General features: G+C 55.6%; 1 protein-coding gene across 1 annotated transcript; it reads left to right on the forward strand.

Moving 5' to 3' along the window:
* The first annotated feature begins 749 nt into the window (after window positions 1–749).
* VSX2 (visual system homeobox 2) lies at window positions 750–18,577 on the forward strand. The gene is made up of 5 exons (XM_007117089.1): window positions 750–1,119; window positions 2,422–2,506; window positions 6,623–6,746; window positions 17,240–17,420; window positions 18,252–18,577. The coding sequence occupies exons 1-5, from the start codon at window positions 750–752 to the stop codon at window positions 18,575–18,577; spliced, it is 1,086 nt and encodes a 361-aa protein (XP_007117151.1).
* Window positions 18,578–19,232: the final 655 nt, after the last annotated feature.

Genomic DNA, 19,232 nt, shown 5'->3' on the forward strand with positions numbered 1-19,232 from the left:
ACCCCTACTCCTGACTCCTTTATTCATTCATTCATTCATTGGGCGATATTTATTGAGTAGCTCTTCTGAACTAGGCACTGTATCCTGTGCTGGGGAGACAAGCTTTGAGCTCTCCCACCCCATCTCCCTCTTCAAACCCGCTTCTTTCTCCCCGTTGCCACCACACACCCTGCCCAGGACACTTGCCCCTTCCTCGTTCTGCCTTTTTCGGAGTGGTCCCATATTTGGGTTTTTTGACCCTGCCAAACCTGTATAGGATTGAGGGATTGAGGGAGGGAGGGAGGGAGGGACGGAGGCAGCAGGACTCCCAGTCTCTAGCACCTGCCCTCAGTCCATCCTTCCACCCCACCCCAGGGACTGTCCAAGCCAGCTCTGCCCAGAATCCCTAGCCACCCAGCCTCCTGGAACGGCCCTGAACCTTATCTCGGCCTCTGGGGGTCCTGCCCATGGGCGTCCTGCAGATCCCACCGGGTGCCTGGCCCCCAGCGCCCTGGCCCCTCAGTGCTGCCCGCGGCGGGAGCTGCCAGCTTTTTGGAATTCCTAATCGCTCCTGGCCCCGGTGATTGGCTGCTCAGCTCTGACCCCACTTGGGCTGCCTCCTGGTTGGATAAAAGGGGAATCTCCTTGGGGCTCCAGAGCATTAGGCATCGGAGGGGGCACCTGGGACCAACTTCGTGAAGCGGGGTGCCCGGCGGGGGGGTGGGGGGAGCAAAAGACCTGCGGTCTCAGCCCCTTCAAAGAGCCGAGAGATGACGGGGAAAGCCGGGGAAGCGCTGAGCAAGCCCAAAGCCGAGACAGTGGCCAAGAGTACCTCGGGGGGCGCCCCGGGCAGGTGCACCGGGTTTGGCATCCAGGAGATCCTGGGCTTGAACAAGGAGCCCCCCAGCTCCCACCAGCGGGCTGCCCTCGACGGTCTGGCCCCCGGGCACTTGCTGGCTGCGCGCTCCGTGCTCAGTCCCGCGGGAGTGGGCGGCATGGGGCTACTGGGGCCCGCGGGGCTCCCCGGTTTCTATGCACAGCCCACCTTCCTGGAAGTGCTGTCCGACCCGCAGAGCGTCCACTTGCAGCCGCTGGGCAGAGCGTCGGGGCCGCTGGACACCAGCCAGACGGCCAGCTCGGGTAGGTGAGGGAGAGGCTGTGTGGCTGCCTGACCGGGGTGAGAGCCGGGAACCCCACGCCGTCGACTCTCGCTTGCACCGCAAGGCCTCCTACGGGCGCAAAAGTTCGTGCCAGGCCGAGAGGTCGCAGCGCGGGCCTGGAGCCGGCGCGCCCGGGGCGGGGGCTCGGAGGATGCTCCCGGCTGCGGCCGGGTTTTGGCCTCCGCGTTTCCGGCGGCCGAGCTGTGCTTCGGTCTCCGCGTCGGGCCCGGCTCTGCCGCGGCGCCTGATTGGGGCCCCACTGGAAACAAGGCTTAGGGTGTCGGAGCGCGTGGGGCAGTCGGGGGTCCCCTCCTATTGCTCCACTTCGGCCCCGGCCTCTCGGAGGACCCGCGCGCCTAGAGCCCGATTCCGTTCCGGGCGTTGGCGGCCCGGGAAGCGGGTGCCAGCTTCGGGCCCCAGCCCTGGTGTCCAAAGTTGTCTTTTCCTTCCTCCTTTCCTCCGTTCCAAGCCTCCCGCATTGGTCAGCTGGGTTTTAATTTTCTCCTCACGAGCTTAGACAACCCGGCCACGGCGGCGGCCCAAGGGGTCGCAATCCGAGATGCCACCTAAGCGGCACAATATCGCGGATCCCGGCGCCTCGCCGGCTCGGGACCGCTGGACGACACTGCCGCGCCTTCCGCGGGCAGTTTTCCCGGCCGCACGTCTCCGCCAGCTCGGCCCTCCGGCTCTGGTTCGCGCTCTGCGATTTCCCCGATTTTTCGCTCTCGTTTAATTAATTTATTTTTATTTGGAGGGGCAACGAAAAGTGGTGCGTCTCAGTCTCTCCAGTCCTGAGGGGGGGGCGCATGGTGCGGGCACTGGAAAGGGGGTTGTGCCCGGGAGCCCCCAGCCCTTCCCGGAGTCCAGCTCTCCGCGCCCAGGCTCCGCTCCTGGGGGCCACCTTCCGAACCCCGGCGCCACGGCTGCTAGCGCAGGGCAGGGCGCCGAGCCCGGGGCACCGCCGGGGGGCCCTGCGACCCGCGGAGGCTGTCGCGCTCCCCTGCTGTCCCTGCCCAGGCGTGTCTGGGCCTTTGCTTCTCAGAACGAAACAGAACGGAATGCGTTCACGACCTCCGGACTGCGGCGCCGGCGTGGGTGGAAACAGCCGCGGCTTAGGGATGGGGTAGAGCTCGCGGAGGGCTCTCGGGGAGACGGAGCAGGCCCGGCTGCGCCCGGAGGCCGCCGGGGTGGGGCCCCCGCGGGTGTCGGGAGCCTGACGCGCCCGGGTGCTGCGGAGCGCGTCCCCCATATTCTGCCGCACGTGCCTCCGCCCGCTTTTCAGATTCTGAAGATGTGTCCTCCAGCGACCGAAAAATGTCCAAATCGGCTTTAAACCAGACCAAGAAACGGAAGAAGCGGCGACACAGGTAAGGCCCCTGCAGCGTTTTCTGTCACCTTCCTGCTCACCTATCCCCTGCCGTCGTCCCCTGTTCGGGGACAGGGTCGCTCGGACCCTAATTTCGCCGGCTCTAGATCTGAGGTCCGCTGCTGTGCCAGGACGGGGAGACAGGACGTTGTTTGGGGACATCCGCCCCGGGGCCCTGGCGTCCGGCCGTGCCGGGGGAGGACCTTGATCGTCCGCCGGGGAAGCGGCACCGTTTCAGGCTTTCTCCTGCTTCTCCGGGAGAAAGGAAAGCCCCCAACTAGGGCTAAACCCGAGCCAGAGAGGAGCTGACGGCCCCCAGGTGCCAGCCCTGCATCGGCACATTCGGAGAGCCACGCACACCTCCGGGCGGGCAGAGCGGCTCTCCCCTCCCGCCGGGGCCGGTTCCTCTGCCCTCTGCCCCGGCCCCTATTCCTCTCCCGCCGTCCCTGTCAGCGCCGCCAACCCCCTATCTTTCTGCGCCCACCGGTCGCAAAATCTCGAGCGTGATACCCGCATGGATGGCAGATTTTCCTAGGGCTTCCGCTCCTCTGTGATCCGTAAGCCTCAGTTTCCTTGTCTGTGAAATGCGGAGGGAGGAGCGTGTGCGCTGAAGGAGCCCGCGAGCCCTCGCTGGAGTGGAGTGGGCTGCCTTGGAGGATGCAGACTAAAGCGCGAGGGGTTTTTTGGTTTTGTTTTTCTTTAAATATTTTAAAAATAGACATTACTTGCCCAAAGTTAAAATACAGTAGGTGCCGAAAGGTATATCCTGAAAAGTAATTCCCCACCCCAGACCCGCATTCCCTTCCGCAGCCGCTACCAATTCCTTGTGCAAATGTATGAGGAGGTTTTCAACAAATAAAGGAGTGAGAACCAAAAATCGACCTGACTTCCTGCGGGTGCTGCCGGCCCCTGCGCTTACCCCGGCTCTCTTTTCCCAGATCTCTCTCCGCCCCAGTGCGGATGAAGCGCCCGCAGGGTTCCCGATCGCCGGGTGGACGTTTCCCCCTGGGGTGCTCTCCACCTCATCCTCTTCCGCAGCCGCTACCAATTCCTTGTGCAAATGTATGAGGAGGTTTTCAACAAATAAAGGAGTGAGAACCAAAAATCGACCTGACTTCCTGCGGGTGCTGCCGGCCCCTGCGCTTACCCCGGCTCTCTTTTCCCAGATCTCTCTCCGCCCCAGTGCGGATGAAGCGCCCGCAGGGTTCCCGATCGCCGGGTGGACGTCTCCCCCTGGGGTGCTCGTTTCCCCCTGGGGTGCTCTCCACCTCATCCTCTTCTCGCCAATTTGTTCTCAGCCTCTTTGCACCCTTTCTCTGGGTGCTTTTCTGCGTTCCTCTCTTCCTTCACCCCCGGAAATGGCCCCCGTGTTTTAAAACGGCTCTTCCTCACCTCTCAGGCCCCAACAGGTTCTGGCTTGAATGGGGGTGAACTTTGACTTGCTTTCTTGGTGACCTCGGTTTGTTCCCTTCAGGCGGCTGTTTGTTTTTGTTTTGTTTGTTTTGTTTTATTGTAAACGGAAACGTTGTTTTTAGTCCTGATCCTGGGTCACTTTTTATATTCATCCGTCCAGCAAATATTCATTAAAACACCTCCGATGCATCCATGTCATGCTGGTGGGAGGGTGGGGGTAATCCTGTCAGCCTCTGGAGCCTGGACAGGGACCTCCAGCAGGGACAGGGACCCGGAGGGCAGGTTGGAGTCCGGCTGACCGGCTTCTGTGCTGCTGTCCGAATAGGGGTGGGTGAGGGATTCCCACAGCCAGGAGAGCCCCGGACAAAGCACCCCCAGGAGCACCGCTTCTGCATGGGGCCATCTCCTTGTGCAGCACTTGGAGCTGACTGACCCACGGCCGAAAGTCCATGCTTAAGTTTTCTAACCCTCTATCCTCACCTGATACCCTCTCCACCAGGGAAAATTTGGGTGCTTTGGAGGGTTCCCAAGGAGACAGGACAACAGCTCTAGGTTTCGGGCTATTTCTGGTACACGAAGGGAACAGATTATTGGAGAGAGGAGAATGGCTGGTGCAATTTTTAATTAGTAAAACATGTGTTTTCCTGAGCGTCTCTCATTTGGGGAGTTCAGGTAAGAGACCCTGGAATATGGTGATGAGAGGCGAGCATCTCTTGATCACCCAGAAACTCAAGGGGCTTAGCAGGGGTTAGAGAGGGGAGTGAGGATGGAGCAGCTGCCTTCGGAATCTCTCAGATTTTTTGCTCTTCCCTTTTCCTGGAAGGCTCAGCTCTGGTAGACTGGTTACTATGGGAAACTGAAGGGTCTGGGGTTCTGCGTAAAGCCAGGAGCAGGGTTTGGGTCACGTTGTACCGGGCGCAGGGAGACTCCCTGGAGAGGACCTCAGCATAAACACGTGGATTAGCTCTGAGGCAGGAATGAGGGGAAGTTTTGGGGATTCGAGGCATTGTTTCATTTTATTTCTTTCTTAATTCCTTTCTTTTTTGTTTTGTTTTGTTTTTTTGGTCTGTTTTTTTGTTTTGGGTTTTTTGTTTGTTTTTAATGAGAGCTCTCCCAAGCAGAGGTTGGCACTTGAATGGTTCTGAATGACCTGCTGTCACCTTTCCTCTTTGGCTTTGGCCACGCCCCATAGCTGTGTGCCTCAGTTTTCCTAGTTTTGAAAAAGACTTGCATGTTTTGATTGTTTGTTTTGACTGTCTGTTCAGGGACCCTTCAGTAAGTGGCAGGAGAGGAATAGAAAGCAGCAGATCTTCAAAATTCTGAAGAATTAACCTTCTGTATACATAAGCATTCTGCTCCCCACAAGAGGATAGGAGAAACAATTTAGAATCAAACCAGTCATTTTCTATAAAGAGCAGAATCTTTCTTTCTCACACATCCCCCGCATCATCCTCCAAGTCGTTAAAGCCAACACCAGCACAAGGAGTATACGGGGCTGACATTTGTACTTTTTCCTTGTGTTGGGTGAGGCGAGGGCAGCAGCGAGGGATTTTAAACCACCACCCCCCACATGCTGGTTCCAGGGTCCAAATCCCGGAGGCTCAAGCAGGGAATGTACCATTGTACAAGTGCGAAAAAATCCGGACTATATTGCTCCCCAGCTTGTTGATGAGGGTGCAGGATAAAGGTCACCTAGAACCTGGTGAAATTCAGGTCTGAAAAAAGAATTTGTGTCTGTAAGTGGGTGTGTAGTGTATTTATTCAAGAAAGGGGGATATGAGCCCCCTAATATTGGAGGTAAAAAATTGTATGTACTGGAGCATATCCATTTGCTAGGGTGAGAGGATATGGCTTTTGCTGGATTCTTAAAGCAGTTTATGACTCAAAATAGGTCAATGTGAAGCGCTCTGTGAGTGCTGGGGGTGTGTGGGGGAAGGCTCTCTCCGGATGACCTGAATGAAACTCCCCTGAATGGGGCTCCCGCTGGGTGAGTGGCTGAGCCTGTGTGTGGGATGGCGGGGAGGTGACCCTTGCCTTCTGAGCCCAGGAAGGGACAGAGCACCCCCTTTCCCATCTCAGTGCCCCCAAGACTGCGCGGGAGGCTCTAAGGAGCCTTTAGGTCTGGGCAGGTGAGGAGGGCAGGCGTGCTGAGGTAGGGTGAGGGGCTGCTAGAATCAGTTAGTTCTCTGCTGTACAGACGCTGGGGCTGGGGCGGCTGCTGCATTTGACCTTCTGGTGAATCTTTGAACTCTGAGTACAATTTAAAAGATCAACTCTCCTGTCTGTGAGAGGAGCCCAGGAAGCTGGTCCTGATGAGGCTGAGGCACTTATTTACCTGGTGAGCCCTCCACGCTGTGCCTGGAAGAAGAGGGGCTTTCTGCAGTTTTCTAAAATTTGTGTCTTAACACCCTTTCCCCCCAAGCACTTCCAGGAAGATTCTCAGTATAAAATGTCACTGAGGGCTGAAATAATACTCCTCACCACCAAAAGGGTAGTGTGGGCCCTCAGACTTGAATGAAGAAGAGTTCAGAGGATGGGGCGGGGGGTGGGTGTGGGGGGGAAGGAGGCGGGGTTGCATCCGATTGTGCTGGCCAAGCCTGGGTTTGGGGTCTGTCCAGGAGCCATGGGGGAGGGCCATTCTGTCCTCTGTGGGACAGCTTTTTCCAGTTTTGGGGTCCTGACTGACTTTTTTTGCTCCCCTCAGGACAATCTTTACCTCCTACCAGCTAGAGGAGCTGGAGAAGGCATTCAATGAGGCCCACTACCCAGATGTCTATGCCCGGGAGATGTTGGCCATGAAAACAGAGCTCCCTGAAGACAGGATACAGGTAACAGCTCTGAGTCCCTCTCTCACACTTTCCTTACCCTCAGGGACATCGACTGCCCCAGGCTCCCAGACACCCATCTCCCACCCCGCAGCAGAGCGTGTGCTTGCCTGTAATCATGTCCTCATGCACAACAGTTCCTTTAAGCAGGCAGGTGTTTGCTGAATACCTACCATGTGAGATGGGCGCTGCTGCTGGGGGAACAAGAGACTTAGCAGAGGAGGCGAGGCCTGCTGCTGCACTGTGGGCTTCCTAAGGAGTATGTCAGACAAACCATGCGCCTGGAGGTGGCCCCAGGCCTCTCTGGGTGCCTGGGGGTGGGGGAGCATCTGTCTCCCTTCCTTCCACTGCTTCCCCATGAGGAAGAGGTTGCCCCCTCCCTTCCTATCTACTCCCCACCACCTCCATCTACCTGAGCCTCCTTCCTCCTCACAACCCAACAGCTGGCCCTGCCCAGGGCTCCTGTTCCTTGACTTCTCCCAGATCTGGCCCACGATGTGCTCATTAAGCCCCTCCCCCTCGCTGGAGAGTTTTGTGGCGGAACCAGCCCTGACCTGGACTGGGCTGTCCTCAGCTCTGCTGGGCGCCCAGCCTCCTTTCATCAGCGGCAGGGTCCTCCCAAGTCCAGGACGCCCCTAGCTGGGCAGGAGTGGGCTGCTTAATCATTTCTTCGGGAGGAGATGAAGTCTGATGATTCTCCAGACAGGGCCTCCAAGAGCAGGAAGAAGTGATGCGGTGGAGGAACACTTCCAGAAGCTTTGGGGTTGCCTTAGTTGGATCAAGACCTTTAATCAAAGCCGCTCCTATCGGGACACCTGAGTGGCCCGGAGTAGTTGACTGTCCAGGCTGGAAAAGGGCGGAGAGGGTCCCGACTTCCTGAAACCCCGCCTGCTCCGAACCTCCTCCTCCTTTGTGTCTCCACGTGTGATGTGAGTTGGGGCGGGTAGGGGACAAGTCCAGAGGAACCAAAGAAGGTGTGTACGTTCCTTGCACTCCCTCACTGGAGAACCAGAGAATGGGAAACGAGGCGTGAGCTGATTTTCCAGAAGAGCCTGCCTCTCCGCTGGAAGTCTATGGGGAATTTCAGCCAATGGCTTTAGACAGTGACACTAACAATAAGCTCAATTATTCATAAGCAGATTATCTGTTTGGCGCATTATCCATGGTGGCCTGGATCCATCATCCCCCCCAGCTGAGTTCCAGTGGGAACAGGCTGGGTGTGGCTTCTGGATCGTGTGTGTGTGTGTGTGTGTGTGTGTGTGTGTGTGTGTGTGTGTGGTCATGACGAGCAGCGGGGGTGAGGTGAGACTGCCCGATTTCCCTGTTGGTTGGTCCCACATTTGTGCTACCGACCAGTAGGAAAGAACAGCCTGTCTCTTGCGGTGGCTTGTCCTGAAATCCCTTTGGCTGTGGTGGTGGTGGTGGTGGTGGGTTGGAGTGTCTGAAAGATCTGGGGAAGCTCGCCCTCGCCCTCGGCTGTCACTGCATTGCTGTAAATGCCCAGCTGGCAGACTCTAGGCTTTTTAAAATCGCCGGGGGCGTTGTCTACAGGGTGGTGTCTGAAGCCACCAGAACCAGCATGGACGAGCCAAGAGTGTGGAGTACATTGATTCCCTGGATTGTGAGGACTGGCTGTGGAATTTGTGGTTATGGGAGAAACCAAGGCAAGGATCTCTCCAGCTCTTCCAGCACCGCCTGGTTCTTTGGCTAAATGTCAAAGAGCCGTGCCCCCAAGTGTTTTACCAAGTGGCCTGGGAAAGTTCTTAACATCTATCAGTGGCAGTCACAGCTCTATCCCACAGAGCAGTTCCCATGTGCCCAGTGTTCTAACTATGGGACATGCACAGGAGAGGCAGGGTGGTGCAGTGGTTAGGGGCACCAACTCTGGAGCCAGACTGTCCTGGCCTCACCAGTTACCAGCTGAGTGACTGTGGGCAAGTTACTTCACCAGCCCGAGCTTCCCATTGCTCATCTGTAAAATGGGGATGACAGTGGCAGATGCAGGTGTGATGAGCCATGTGTGTGGTGTGTTCCAGTGGGTCCGGCATGGGCCCAGCTCACTTGGTTTGAGCTCTGATCTCATTAAATCCTGGCGACAGCCTGTGGGGGAGAGAACATTAGCCTCCTTTTATAACTGAGGAAAGTGAGGCCCAGCAACTGCCCAAGGCCAAACAACTAGTAAGTGGGGGGACACAGGGACCCACCTAAGGTCCCTTTAGGCTGCACCTAAAGCCCACTCATTCACCACCTGCCTCTTGGGTTTGAAACCTTTGCTTTGACTTGAAGCGGGAGGAACAGAGGTGATTTGATGTCAGGTGGGAGGCCTGTATCAAATCTTTTTTATTAAAAAACCCCCGATACTTATTGAGTACCAGGTACTGTTCTAAAAACCCCCAAAACTCACTCATAAAAAAATTATTTTTTGAATGGGCGAATTCAGGTACATGAGTTCAAAAGGGTGAAACATGAGTCACCCTTATCCCTGTCCACCAGCAGTCCCTCCAGTGGTTACCAGTTTCCTTTGGTTCCTTCCAGAGATAGTTTATGTATATTCTTTTTTTAAAAAAAATTTTTATTGGCGTATAATTGCTTTACAATGTTGTGTTAGTTTCTGTATTCTACTCCCAGAGAATCCTCAGAACTCCCGATGGACTAGGTACTATTACTATGCCCACTTTACAGGTGGGGAACCTGAGGCCCAGAGTTCAGACCTGAGTCCCTTTAGACTCCAGAACACTTACTTCACTACACTGCCACCCTTCCTTCTCATTTCCTCTCAGCATGTTGATTTAGTGGAACCAGTGCATCTAAGGATGGACCCTACCACTCAGAGCCAGTCCCCTTGCCTCCCCCAGCTTTCAGGCCTTTGTCTATGTGTTGAGGCTTAAGGGGAAGGGCAGTAATTAGAGGCTCCAAGTCTGAAGTTAGACCTTCTCAGGTAGAATGGAAAGGTTATTGGACTGGATATCCAATCAGGGACCCAGATCTTAGTTCTGGCTCTGACACCCACCAGGCATGGCAGAGGCCAAGCCATCTGTAAAGGGAAGAGGGGGGATCCCTCCCAGAGAGCAGCCTCCTCAGAATCACCTCTCTCACTGGGCCCCTGGGCTGCCATGGGTGTAATGGAGGAGTGGGACAGCCCCAGGTGGAGAGCTGGGACACACACTTTTGCTGGGCCAACCCAAGTAAGCCCCTGGATGTGTCTGAGACCTACTGTCCAATGTCTAATGAGAACACTGTAGATGTGAAAAGTCAGACGCACCTACTTCTAATCTTTGTTTCACTACCAGCAAATCAAACTCTGAGCCTCAGATTACTCATTTGTGAACTAATAATAACAAAAATTATCTAAAATAATTTAACAAAAGTATTGTTATTGGGATTATTAGTACATAGCATTGTCCCATATATTAAGTGCTTTCCATGCCCTTTTTCATTACATCCTCACAAAAGCTAGATGAGTTAGATGCTATTCTTATCCCCATTTTCTGGATGAGGAAACTGAAGGGCTGAGAGGTGAAGTAAGTGGTGGACTGGGATTCAAAGCCGGTGCTCAAGTCCTATCTCAGGAGAGCAAATGAGGGAAAAGGGAGCACCCATCTACAGAACCTGGAATAATTAATGCAAATTGCAGTGATGAGGGACCAGCCCCCTCCGTAGTGGCGATTCCCTCTGCCTTTGTGCTTTGAGGGCAAGCACTTCCTCCCTCTATATCTCTCGGGGTTGGAGTGTGAAGGGATAAGGTGCACTGCTGGGGGAAGAAGGGATTTCCAGTCTTCATATCAGACTCAGACACGAAGTCCTTTTTGTGTCTCTGAGAAACGCTAGGATATGGCATTCTGGAAGCCCCTGCCGGATGTCAGCCCTGGGGAAGAGGAAATGGATTTCCAGATTGACTTTATTTCCTCTGTGTGGTCACTCATTCTCAGAGTTGTAAGATAGGAGAATATTAAGATATTCACTTATGTGTTTACTGTATTTTTTTCTGACAAGAGTTGTATTTATTTAAAATGCCTCCATTGCAGAGATATAGATGCACAAAGTGAACAGAGAAATCTCACCTCCACTCTTAGCAGCCTGGTGTGTTTGAAAGGATGAGATTTGGATTCTCTGACTAGCACGTTCCATTCTACCTGTTTTAAAGTGGTCCCCTCCCAAGGGTAGAGAACAAAGTTTTAGGGGATTATATTCCAGAAGTTAGAAGATAGCTGCCTGGATGCGAAAGGGTTTCCGTGTGTCTCAGCCCGGGACGTTTATGAGATCACAGGGCAGCTTTTTAAAATTACCCGTGCCAGCCCCCCACACCTAGCAACGCTAGGTTTGGTTTGATGTGGAGCCTGTACGTTTTTAAAGCTCTCCAGGTGATTGTGTGTAGCCAGTGTAAAAATGCTGGGTCAGAGGCTCAGGAGAAGAGTTTCTGTGTTTTAAGTGGGTTAATATGAGTGGAAGAAAGTGGAGTACTGGGTAGCCTGGTGGGATGACCTGTCCAGAGGTTCAGGGAAGGATGCTGCATGGTGCCAGGAAACATGGGCAGAGCTGCCCCCTAGTGGACATCAGAGGCTACAGCAAGGCCAGGCTTCTCTGGGCCTGAAGCTGGGACTGGAAAGGGTGTGCTGAAATATGCTGTCAGAAGTGCTGAGCGGATGTGGAGTGTGAGGTCGTTAAATCACGCCAGCAACGAGCCCAGATTAATCAGCTTCCAGTCAGAGGAGAGGAGAGAAGCTAAGTGAATATGATGGAAAGTGCCACATGGCCAAAAAAAGCCGGGCCCGATAGCCTGGGGCAAGATTGGAGGGCAGGGCCTGGGGTAGCCAAGGGGCCAGAAGGTGCAGAGCATCTACCATGCAAGATGTCTCCCTTAGTGGGGCAATCCTGGAGGGACTGCAGAGGGAAGGAGGCCCGGGCACATAGTCCTGTGGGGATACAAGGCTGGGAACTTGTGAGTACAAGAGAAGCCCTGGTTACCCACAAAGGGAGAGAGACAGCTGACAATGTTGCCTGCCAGCTCGATGGGTGCCCTGTGGCAGAAGAGCATCCATTTGGCAAGAAGCCTTTTCCTGGGTCCAGTCCATCCTTGGAGGCACGAGCTCTTGGGACCCTCTCTGCCAGGTGTGGAGGCACCTGTCAGACCAGCTGTCGACAGCCAGAGGCCTCCTATCTGGGCTCTCTGAGTGCTGCTGGGCACCACCTGTGAAGGGAGGTGCACCAGGAAACCCAGGCTCTTTCCTGAGCTAGAAGATCTTCCCGCTCTCCTTTCCCTGGGACTACCAAGTTGGTGACCCTTGATGTCCCTTGTAGGCCGCTTCTCAGGCACTTGGAGGCCCTGAAGTGGAAGGCAGGGCTCTGGTCCTTGCTGGGGCCTGCGCGCAGGCTCTCCTGAAGTGTTGCAGACCCGACTTCCTTGAGAGTGGAGCAGTGTCTTCCAGAAAGTGTGCAGTCAGGAAAGTGAGAGAGAGATTGAAGGAGTATTGTGGGCTTGCCAGAACCAAGAGACCAAGCAGGAAAGGGGGCCTAAATGCTGAAAAGGCACGTCAAAGGTGGGAGATGGGAGGACCCGGCTTTATGGGAAAAGTGTCACCGAGCATTTGCTTGAAAGCAAATCCTCATCTCGTAGCACATTTGTCCCCAGAATTCGCCCAGCATCAAGCCAACGTTTTCCAGTTCTTACAACATGCCAGGCATTTCCCATGCACTATTCTGTTGAATTTTTACAACAAACCTGCAAGGAAGTGGTATCATAGGGCAGATGAAGAATCGGAAGCTCAGAAAGGTTAAGAAATGCACCCAAAGTCACAAAGGCAGTTGGAGATAGAGCAGGGGTCTCCAGCCTAGGTCTTCTAGCTCCTGATCATAGCCAACTGCATGGGTGGTCTCTTGCATTTGAGCCTCAGGGGTCTGGGAAACGTTAGAAACTCGGGAGAGTTGAAGGGGCATCTGTTTGGCCCCTAGAGGGGAAACTCGAGGCTATCTGTATTAAAATCTTACGGCCTGAAGGTTAGCTCTGTCCCCCCATCACACCTTTATGGAGTTGTTACTGTTGTTATTATTATTATTTGTCAGTCCAGCCTTGCAGCAGAGCACGTGGAGGGGGCCAGAAGGGCAGGTAATGCCATTGATTAACCTGACCCCTGCACAGACTCCTACTGACTTTCTGTGCCTCCACTGAAATAATAATAAGTAGCTTTTATTGAGCACCTTCTGTGTGACAAACACTGATTTTAGGCACTTTCACTTACTTCATTAATCCCTGAAACAACCCAGAAAAGTAGGTATTCTTTTTTTTTTTTTTTGGTATTCTTATTTCATGCTTGAAGGGACTGAGACTGAGAGAGAGCAAGTAACTTGCCCAGGATCACACAGCAATTTTTGTCACAGTTGGGAATTCCAGTTCAGGACTGGCTGCTTTCAGTGCTTCTTGCAAATGTTTAAGTTCTGCACACATGCTGGTTGCTTCCAGGAAGGGAAGAGAAAGGCAAATATGAAGAGTGGTTAGGGTTAATTCTAATTCCTTGTCCTCTTCCCTCCAAGGCACCAGTGCCACAGCTTCCCTGCCAGCTGTCCTACAAAGAAATTGTTTTGGCTGTCCAGGTTTCCTCCATAAACTGGAGCAGCATCTGGTCTTCAAAGAGCCAGGCATTCCAGGAGCCCATAACCAAGGGTCTGGCTGACTCGTGGTTTGAGCGACCAGCTGGCACCAACTCCCATTGGAGCATCTGTGGGCAAAGTCTGATCTGCAGACCAGTTATTCATTTGTCCAAATTAGGAGACTGAGGAAAACGGTTCTGTTTACAGGCCCCGGAGATGATCTGAATCCCAAGTCTGCACCCCCTTCTTCAGTGTTCCAAGAAAGATGCTGTTTCCATCTGAGAGCCCTGCCCCCCTCTCAAGCTCATGGAATCCTGGGGAAGCCAGGGCAATGCACCTTTCCAGGCATCCACACTTGGGGGGGTGGGGGGAGTGAGAGTGGTAGTGAGCATCTCTGCTTTTGTTTACTCCACAATCCCTTCTCCAGAATACCTGATTCTATTTATTTTTATTTATTTATTTTTTTCCTGTGCCATGCAGTATGTGGGATCTTAGTTCCCCAATCAGGGCTCGAACCCTCACCCCCTGCATTGGGAGCTCGGAGTCTTAACCACTGGACCGCCAGGGAAGTCCCCAGAATACCTGACTCTAAACCGTACTGAAAACAGACACTTCTTTCATCAGTTTGTCAACAGAACTCATTCTTGGCAAAAACCAGATCTGACCTCATGCTCTTTATTTGTCCCTTATGAATATGTGTATGTTTTGCTGCAGAAATCAAAGCTGGTTTGACTATGGGGTACTACTGCTGCTGCTGCAGGATGTTACATAACATGTAGTATATGCATCACATATTTTTTCTAAAATCCAAAACATTCTGGAGTGTGGTCCCAATGGGTTCCAGTTAAGGGCTTGTGGCCTTGTTGTTTTGTAATGCACCGTATTCAAGCAGGAAGGTCATCTCCTGCCCAGGAGGCAGATGGCTTACTTAGATTCATAAAGATAGCCTTCCCAACCCTCTGTGGTCAGACTTGGAATTCCACCTTGGAATTCCATCGCCAAGGGGTTCATTCTTTGCTGTCTTCTCTGTGAGGTGGATGAAACCAGAAGTCACTTACACCTTTCTGTGGCTTAGTCCTTTTAGATTTTTCCTCTGTGCAAAAAAACTTGAGACGAGTACTTGTAGAGGACGACTAAGTGCTAATGGGAAGGAAGATAGAACAGGACAGAGGTCTCAGACAAACGTCAGGCTTTGGGTAGGGCAGAGGGCCTGCGGGACAGACAGAGCCGCAGGGGAGAGATCTAAACACACCGGAGAGCCAGGCCAGGCCGATGGCCGAGTTAGCCTGAACTCGCATGGCGCACCGCTTTCCGCTCTTTAGTGCACGGAGCGCAGCCATCTAGTAGCCTTCAAATTACATAAACCCGTTCCTCGGCCAGGTTCGCTGAGTGCGGTCTGGGTCTAGACCAGAGGGAGGCCTTGCATTAGCTCCGCAGCTCTCCAGCAGGGACGGCAGGTGCCAAACCCGGTGGTAGCAACGGTGCGGCTCACCGTAGGCGGCGCCGCCCAGGGAGGGACGAGCGACCGTTTTCTAACAGCGCGGGCGCGGGTCAGTGTGAGGATTGAGAGGCCCGGGGTGTCTGAGGCCGCATCTCTCCCATTTTTAGAGGTTCCTAGTTATTTACAAATGAAGAAATGCCAAAACAGGTTACACACATTTGGGTCAACTTAAAGGTGTGCGAGGACCGTGCGGTCTGGAAGCAGCCCCGCGGAAAGTCTGTGACCGCGGAGCTCTGGGCGCCTTGGGGGGTGCGGCCGGGGCGCCCCCTGCTGGATGTGGCCGGCCGCGCGCCACTGCAGACTCGGGGCTGTCGGGAGCTGCCAGGGAGCTCACTCCGCCACCTCGCGGCGGCGGCGGGAACCGCAGGGGCGCGCGGACTCCGAGTCCCACCCCCGCCAGGCCTCCCCGCGGCCGAGGCAGCAAAGGGTTAAGCTGTCAGCGGCGCGAAGTTAAACAGGTGTCAAAGGCTCCCCATATATCTGCAGATTGAAATCAAATTCTTTGCCGTATAAAAAGATAAATTACCCAGGCGCTGCCGCGCGTCCCACTCATCAAGCCAGCGCCAGACGGCAAGCAATTTTTTTTTTTTAATGTGCTAACGACCTAATCAAGCAATCAAGTTGGAGAAGATTGCAGAGTGACCGGGGCAGCCATCTGCCGGCGAGCCCCGCATTCATTTCCCGCGCCCCCGCGTGGGGAGGAGGCCGGGGAGGGAGCTGCCGTTGGGGAAGAGGGGAAAAAATCCTAAACAAATTAACACCCAATTTTCCCCGTCTAATTAGTTAAATGAGAAGTGTTTGGGGTCCCCCGGGGAGGGGGAACGGCTTGCGGCGCGGCTAGCTCTGCCTCCCCAGCATTAATTAGTGCGGGTCAATGCCGCGGCTCCCGAGAGAGCAGCCGCTTTAATTTCCCGTGATATTTCAGTGCTTGAGGCCCATCGATTCAAACAGAAATTAACTTATTTTTCAATCAGCCCAGGGCTGCCCCTAGGGGTGACTCTTCTTTTGCCGCCTCCTGAATAGAGCTGGAGCAATTTTTCATCAAAAGCTGAAACCTCCGCCGCTGGGGGCGGGAGAGGGGGCCCGGAGGGAAGGGCGGGGACCTGGCCGAGGTGAGGGAATGGAAATCGCCCAGGAAACTAATAGATTTTCCCCGAACCCGCCTCTGCCCTCCCCCCATCCCCCCATCCCCCCACTTCCCGGGGCTCTTGGGTGGCTCGCCGCCGCCGGGGTCAGGGCCTGGAGGGGCTGTGAGGGGACCAGAGGTGGCTGGCGGGCCTGGGGTCCTTCCAGAGACCCCGGGTCTGCCGCGGGCCTCTCACCTGCTTGAGGGACAGTGCAGCTGTCCCTGGCTCTGGCTCCTGTCAGCTGCCGGAAGCCTCAGGAAAAATGCTTGGGGGGACCAAGAAATTCCTCCCTCCTCCATGCATGAAAGGGACCCTGGGATCTCCTCCCAAAACCAGGCAGGAGTGTTGCGGAAACCCCCCAGCCCACCCCATGCTCTTTCAGACCCCGCACCAGTCAGCTTTGGGGCCAGAGAAGCAGCCCCTAGAGTGTCCCCCACCGCACTCTCCTAGGTCCCTACCTTCACGTGCTCCTCACACCAGAAGAATTTTGTCTTCCTTCCCTGACTGAAGGATGGCTGCCCAGCTCCCCCAAATGTCATTCAGAGTTAGGTCCAAAATTGTGCACAGTGGGTGAATGGAGGGGTTAAGCTGTCAGCGGTGCGACGGCGGGGCAGGACTCGGCCAGGACAGGGCAGAGAAGGGAGGCTGACTGAGGCCTCTTGGGAGTGTCCCCTGCCCTGCTTTGCAGCCATTCCCAGGCTTCCTGACACCTGGATGAAAAGCCCTGTGCTGCCTGAGTCCACACTGACCTCGCCTGCCAGGACTGCTCTGGCCTCTGCAGTTCTGGTGGAAACAGAGCCCTGAACCAAAGGCACTGGAAAGGACTTTGTCCTCTACGAGCCAGAAAAGGGATTCTGTTTGTATGCTGGAGGTGTGAACACTTGCAAGAGAGCTATGAGGGTCGGGGCTTCTCGGCTGCAAACTGAGGACCACATGCGGAACTGCCCATCTGCTAGACCCTGTCCAGGTGCCCCTACTCCACCACCCTTAAACTGCTTTGATTTAAAAAAAAAAAAAAAAAAAAAAAAAAGACCATTTTGCCCATCATGTTCTCAGAGGACTTGTATCTCATTCTGGACACCCTGAGCCTGGAGGAACCCCAGGGGTACTTCAGGGTAGGTGAGCTTAAGTAAGGATGCCCTGCTGGAGAAAGCGAAGTCACAGGGGAATGGGGCCATTGGCAATCAGAGGCGGGTCCCTTAACTCCAGGCAGACACAGCGGGATAGGGGCCTGGCCTCTGCCTGGTGGAGGACGCCCCTGACCTGTTCGTCTGCACTTACAGGTCTGGTTCCAGAACCGAAGAGCCAAGTGGAGGAAGCGGGAGAAGTGCTGGGGCCGGAGCAGCGTCATGGCTGAGTACGGGCTCTACGGGGCCATGGTGCGCCACTCCATCCCCCTGCCGGAGTCCATCCTCAAGTCCGCCAAGGATGGCATCATGGACTCCTGCGCCCCGTGGCTGCTGGGTAAGAGCCTGCACTCTCCCTGGGCCCCTGCCCCCGTAGTGAGGGGAGCGGGCTTCCTGGAGGAGGGGACAGAGCCCTGGAGCAGGGACGCCTGGCCACAACAGCCTGGCGGGAGAGAGGCCCTCCAAAGCCGGTCTCCCGGTCTCCCTTGGGGGGCTCAGAGGGCAGGCTGCGCCCAGGGCTTGGTGTCTGTCCCTCGCACCCACCTACTGGGTGCCTAGGACTCTCATCCTGGACAGATCCCCCCTGTGGGTTCTTTTGTCCTGTGAGCAGGGGGTGGCTATTGCCCCAGGGTGTGTATCCTCCTCTTCCCTTGGCTGGAGCAGGGGTTGTGGTGAATGAAACAGCCCCTCTTGGGGGTTGAGGGGACCTTTAGGTCCCTTTGGCCACCATTCTGGCTTTGCCCAAAGGACTTCTTCCCCCTAAATCTCTCCACCTGCCATCCTCCCCCATCTGCCATCTGGACCTGTGTCTGACAGCAGCGCCAGCTTATCTTGGAGTTCTGAGATCTGGAATCCCAAAAGGGAGGGCTCGGGGAGCAAGTGCTGGGCTCAGGAAGGGACAGACAGGACTCCCGGGGGCCAGGTGCCCAGGGACTTGGCTGGGAGAAGCCCTCTGCAGGCCTGGTGCCCCGCTGCTTGTCCGCAGCTGCATCCCCGGCCCCCCTCCCGCTGCCCCGGCCCCGACCCCTGGGACTCGCGTGACTGCGGTGTATGAAGTAAGGCTTTCTGCTCGTCCTTAATTCTGGCCTCTCTCTATCTTTGCCGTTTTCAGTTCAAGATGGCTTTCCCAGGCGCTTTTCTAAACCCGAATACCAACAATTCTTTTTAGGGATGCACAAAAAGTCGCTGGAGGCGGCAGCCGAGTCGGGGAGGAAGCCCGAGGCGGAGCATCAGGCCCTGCCCAAGCTCGACAAGATGGAGCCGGAGGAGCGGGGTCCCGACCCCCCGGCCGCCATGTCCCAGGAGGAACTGAGGGAGAACAGCATCGCCGCGCTCCGAGCCAGAGCGCAGGAGCACAGCACCAAAGTGCTGGGGACTGTGTCCGGGCCCGACAGCCTGGCCCGGAACGGCGAGGAGCCGGAGCGGGAGGAGGCCACGGACGAAGACAGGCCAGCGGAGAAGCTGAGTCCGCCGCAGCTCGAGGACATGGCTTAGGTCAAGGGCGCGCAGACACCGCAGCCCCAGGACTCTGCTCTGCTCTGCTCTGCTCTGGGCCTGTGGTGTTGGGAGGTGTTCTCAGAGGCGGGGCCCAGGCCTGGTTTCTGCCACCCTCCCCCACCCCACAGGCCCTCTGTGACCCCCAGGGGACTTCAGGCACAACTCAGTCCTGGCTGAGGCTTTGGGCCACGCTGAGACATCCCTATCTAGCCCTGACCTGTCCAGCACCCTCCTCCTCCTCCTAACAGACCTGCCTCAGAAGCCTTCTTGCCGCCCCAGGCCACCCCCTCGAGCTGCTTTCAACTCAATGCTTTGGCGGCTCTCCGTGTCCGAATCCACCCCTTACTCTCTGTTCTCTTGCTCAAAAGCGCCCTCCTTCCCAGCGCCACACCCCCTGTGGACTGTGCCCTGCCCAGACCCAAAGACGCTGCTGCAAACACACTGCCCGCCACGGCGGCGACAGGGATGGAGGACCTGCACTCCAGTGCCGGTGTCCCGAGCGCCCCAGCCCCCGGCGAAACTCTGCTCCCCTGCCTGCTCCTTCCTCAGTGTGGAGGATGTAGTGTCCTGAAGGCCCAGGCACAACCCCTGCCGGCCCCCGGCGCTGGGGCCCAGATTCCAGATTCAACTTGGAAAGTCTCAACCTGGGCCC

Source organism: Physeter macrocephalus, chromosome 11, assembly GCF_002837175.3.
Source record: "Physeter macrocephalus isolate SW-GA chromosome 11, ASM283717v5, whole genome shotgun sequence".
Lineage (NCBI taxonomy): Eukaryota > Metazoa > Chordata > Mammalia > Artiodactyla > Physeteridae > Physeter > Physeter macrocephalus.

Coding starts and splice junctions, on each gene's coding strand:
- VSX2 (XM_007117089.1), top strand. CDS start 750: ATGACGGGGAAAGCCGGGGAAGCGCTGAGCAAGCCCAAAGCCGAGACA. Junction 2,507..6,622: donor CGGAAGAAGCGGCGACACAG/GTAAGGCCCCTG, acceptor TGCTCCCCTCAG/GACAATCTTTACCTCCTACC. Junction 17,421..18,251: donor CTGCGCCCCGTGGCTGCTGG/GTAAGAGCCTGC, acceptor AATTCTTTTTAG/GGATGCACAAAAAGTCGCTG.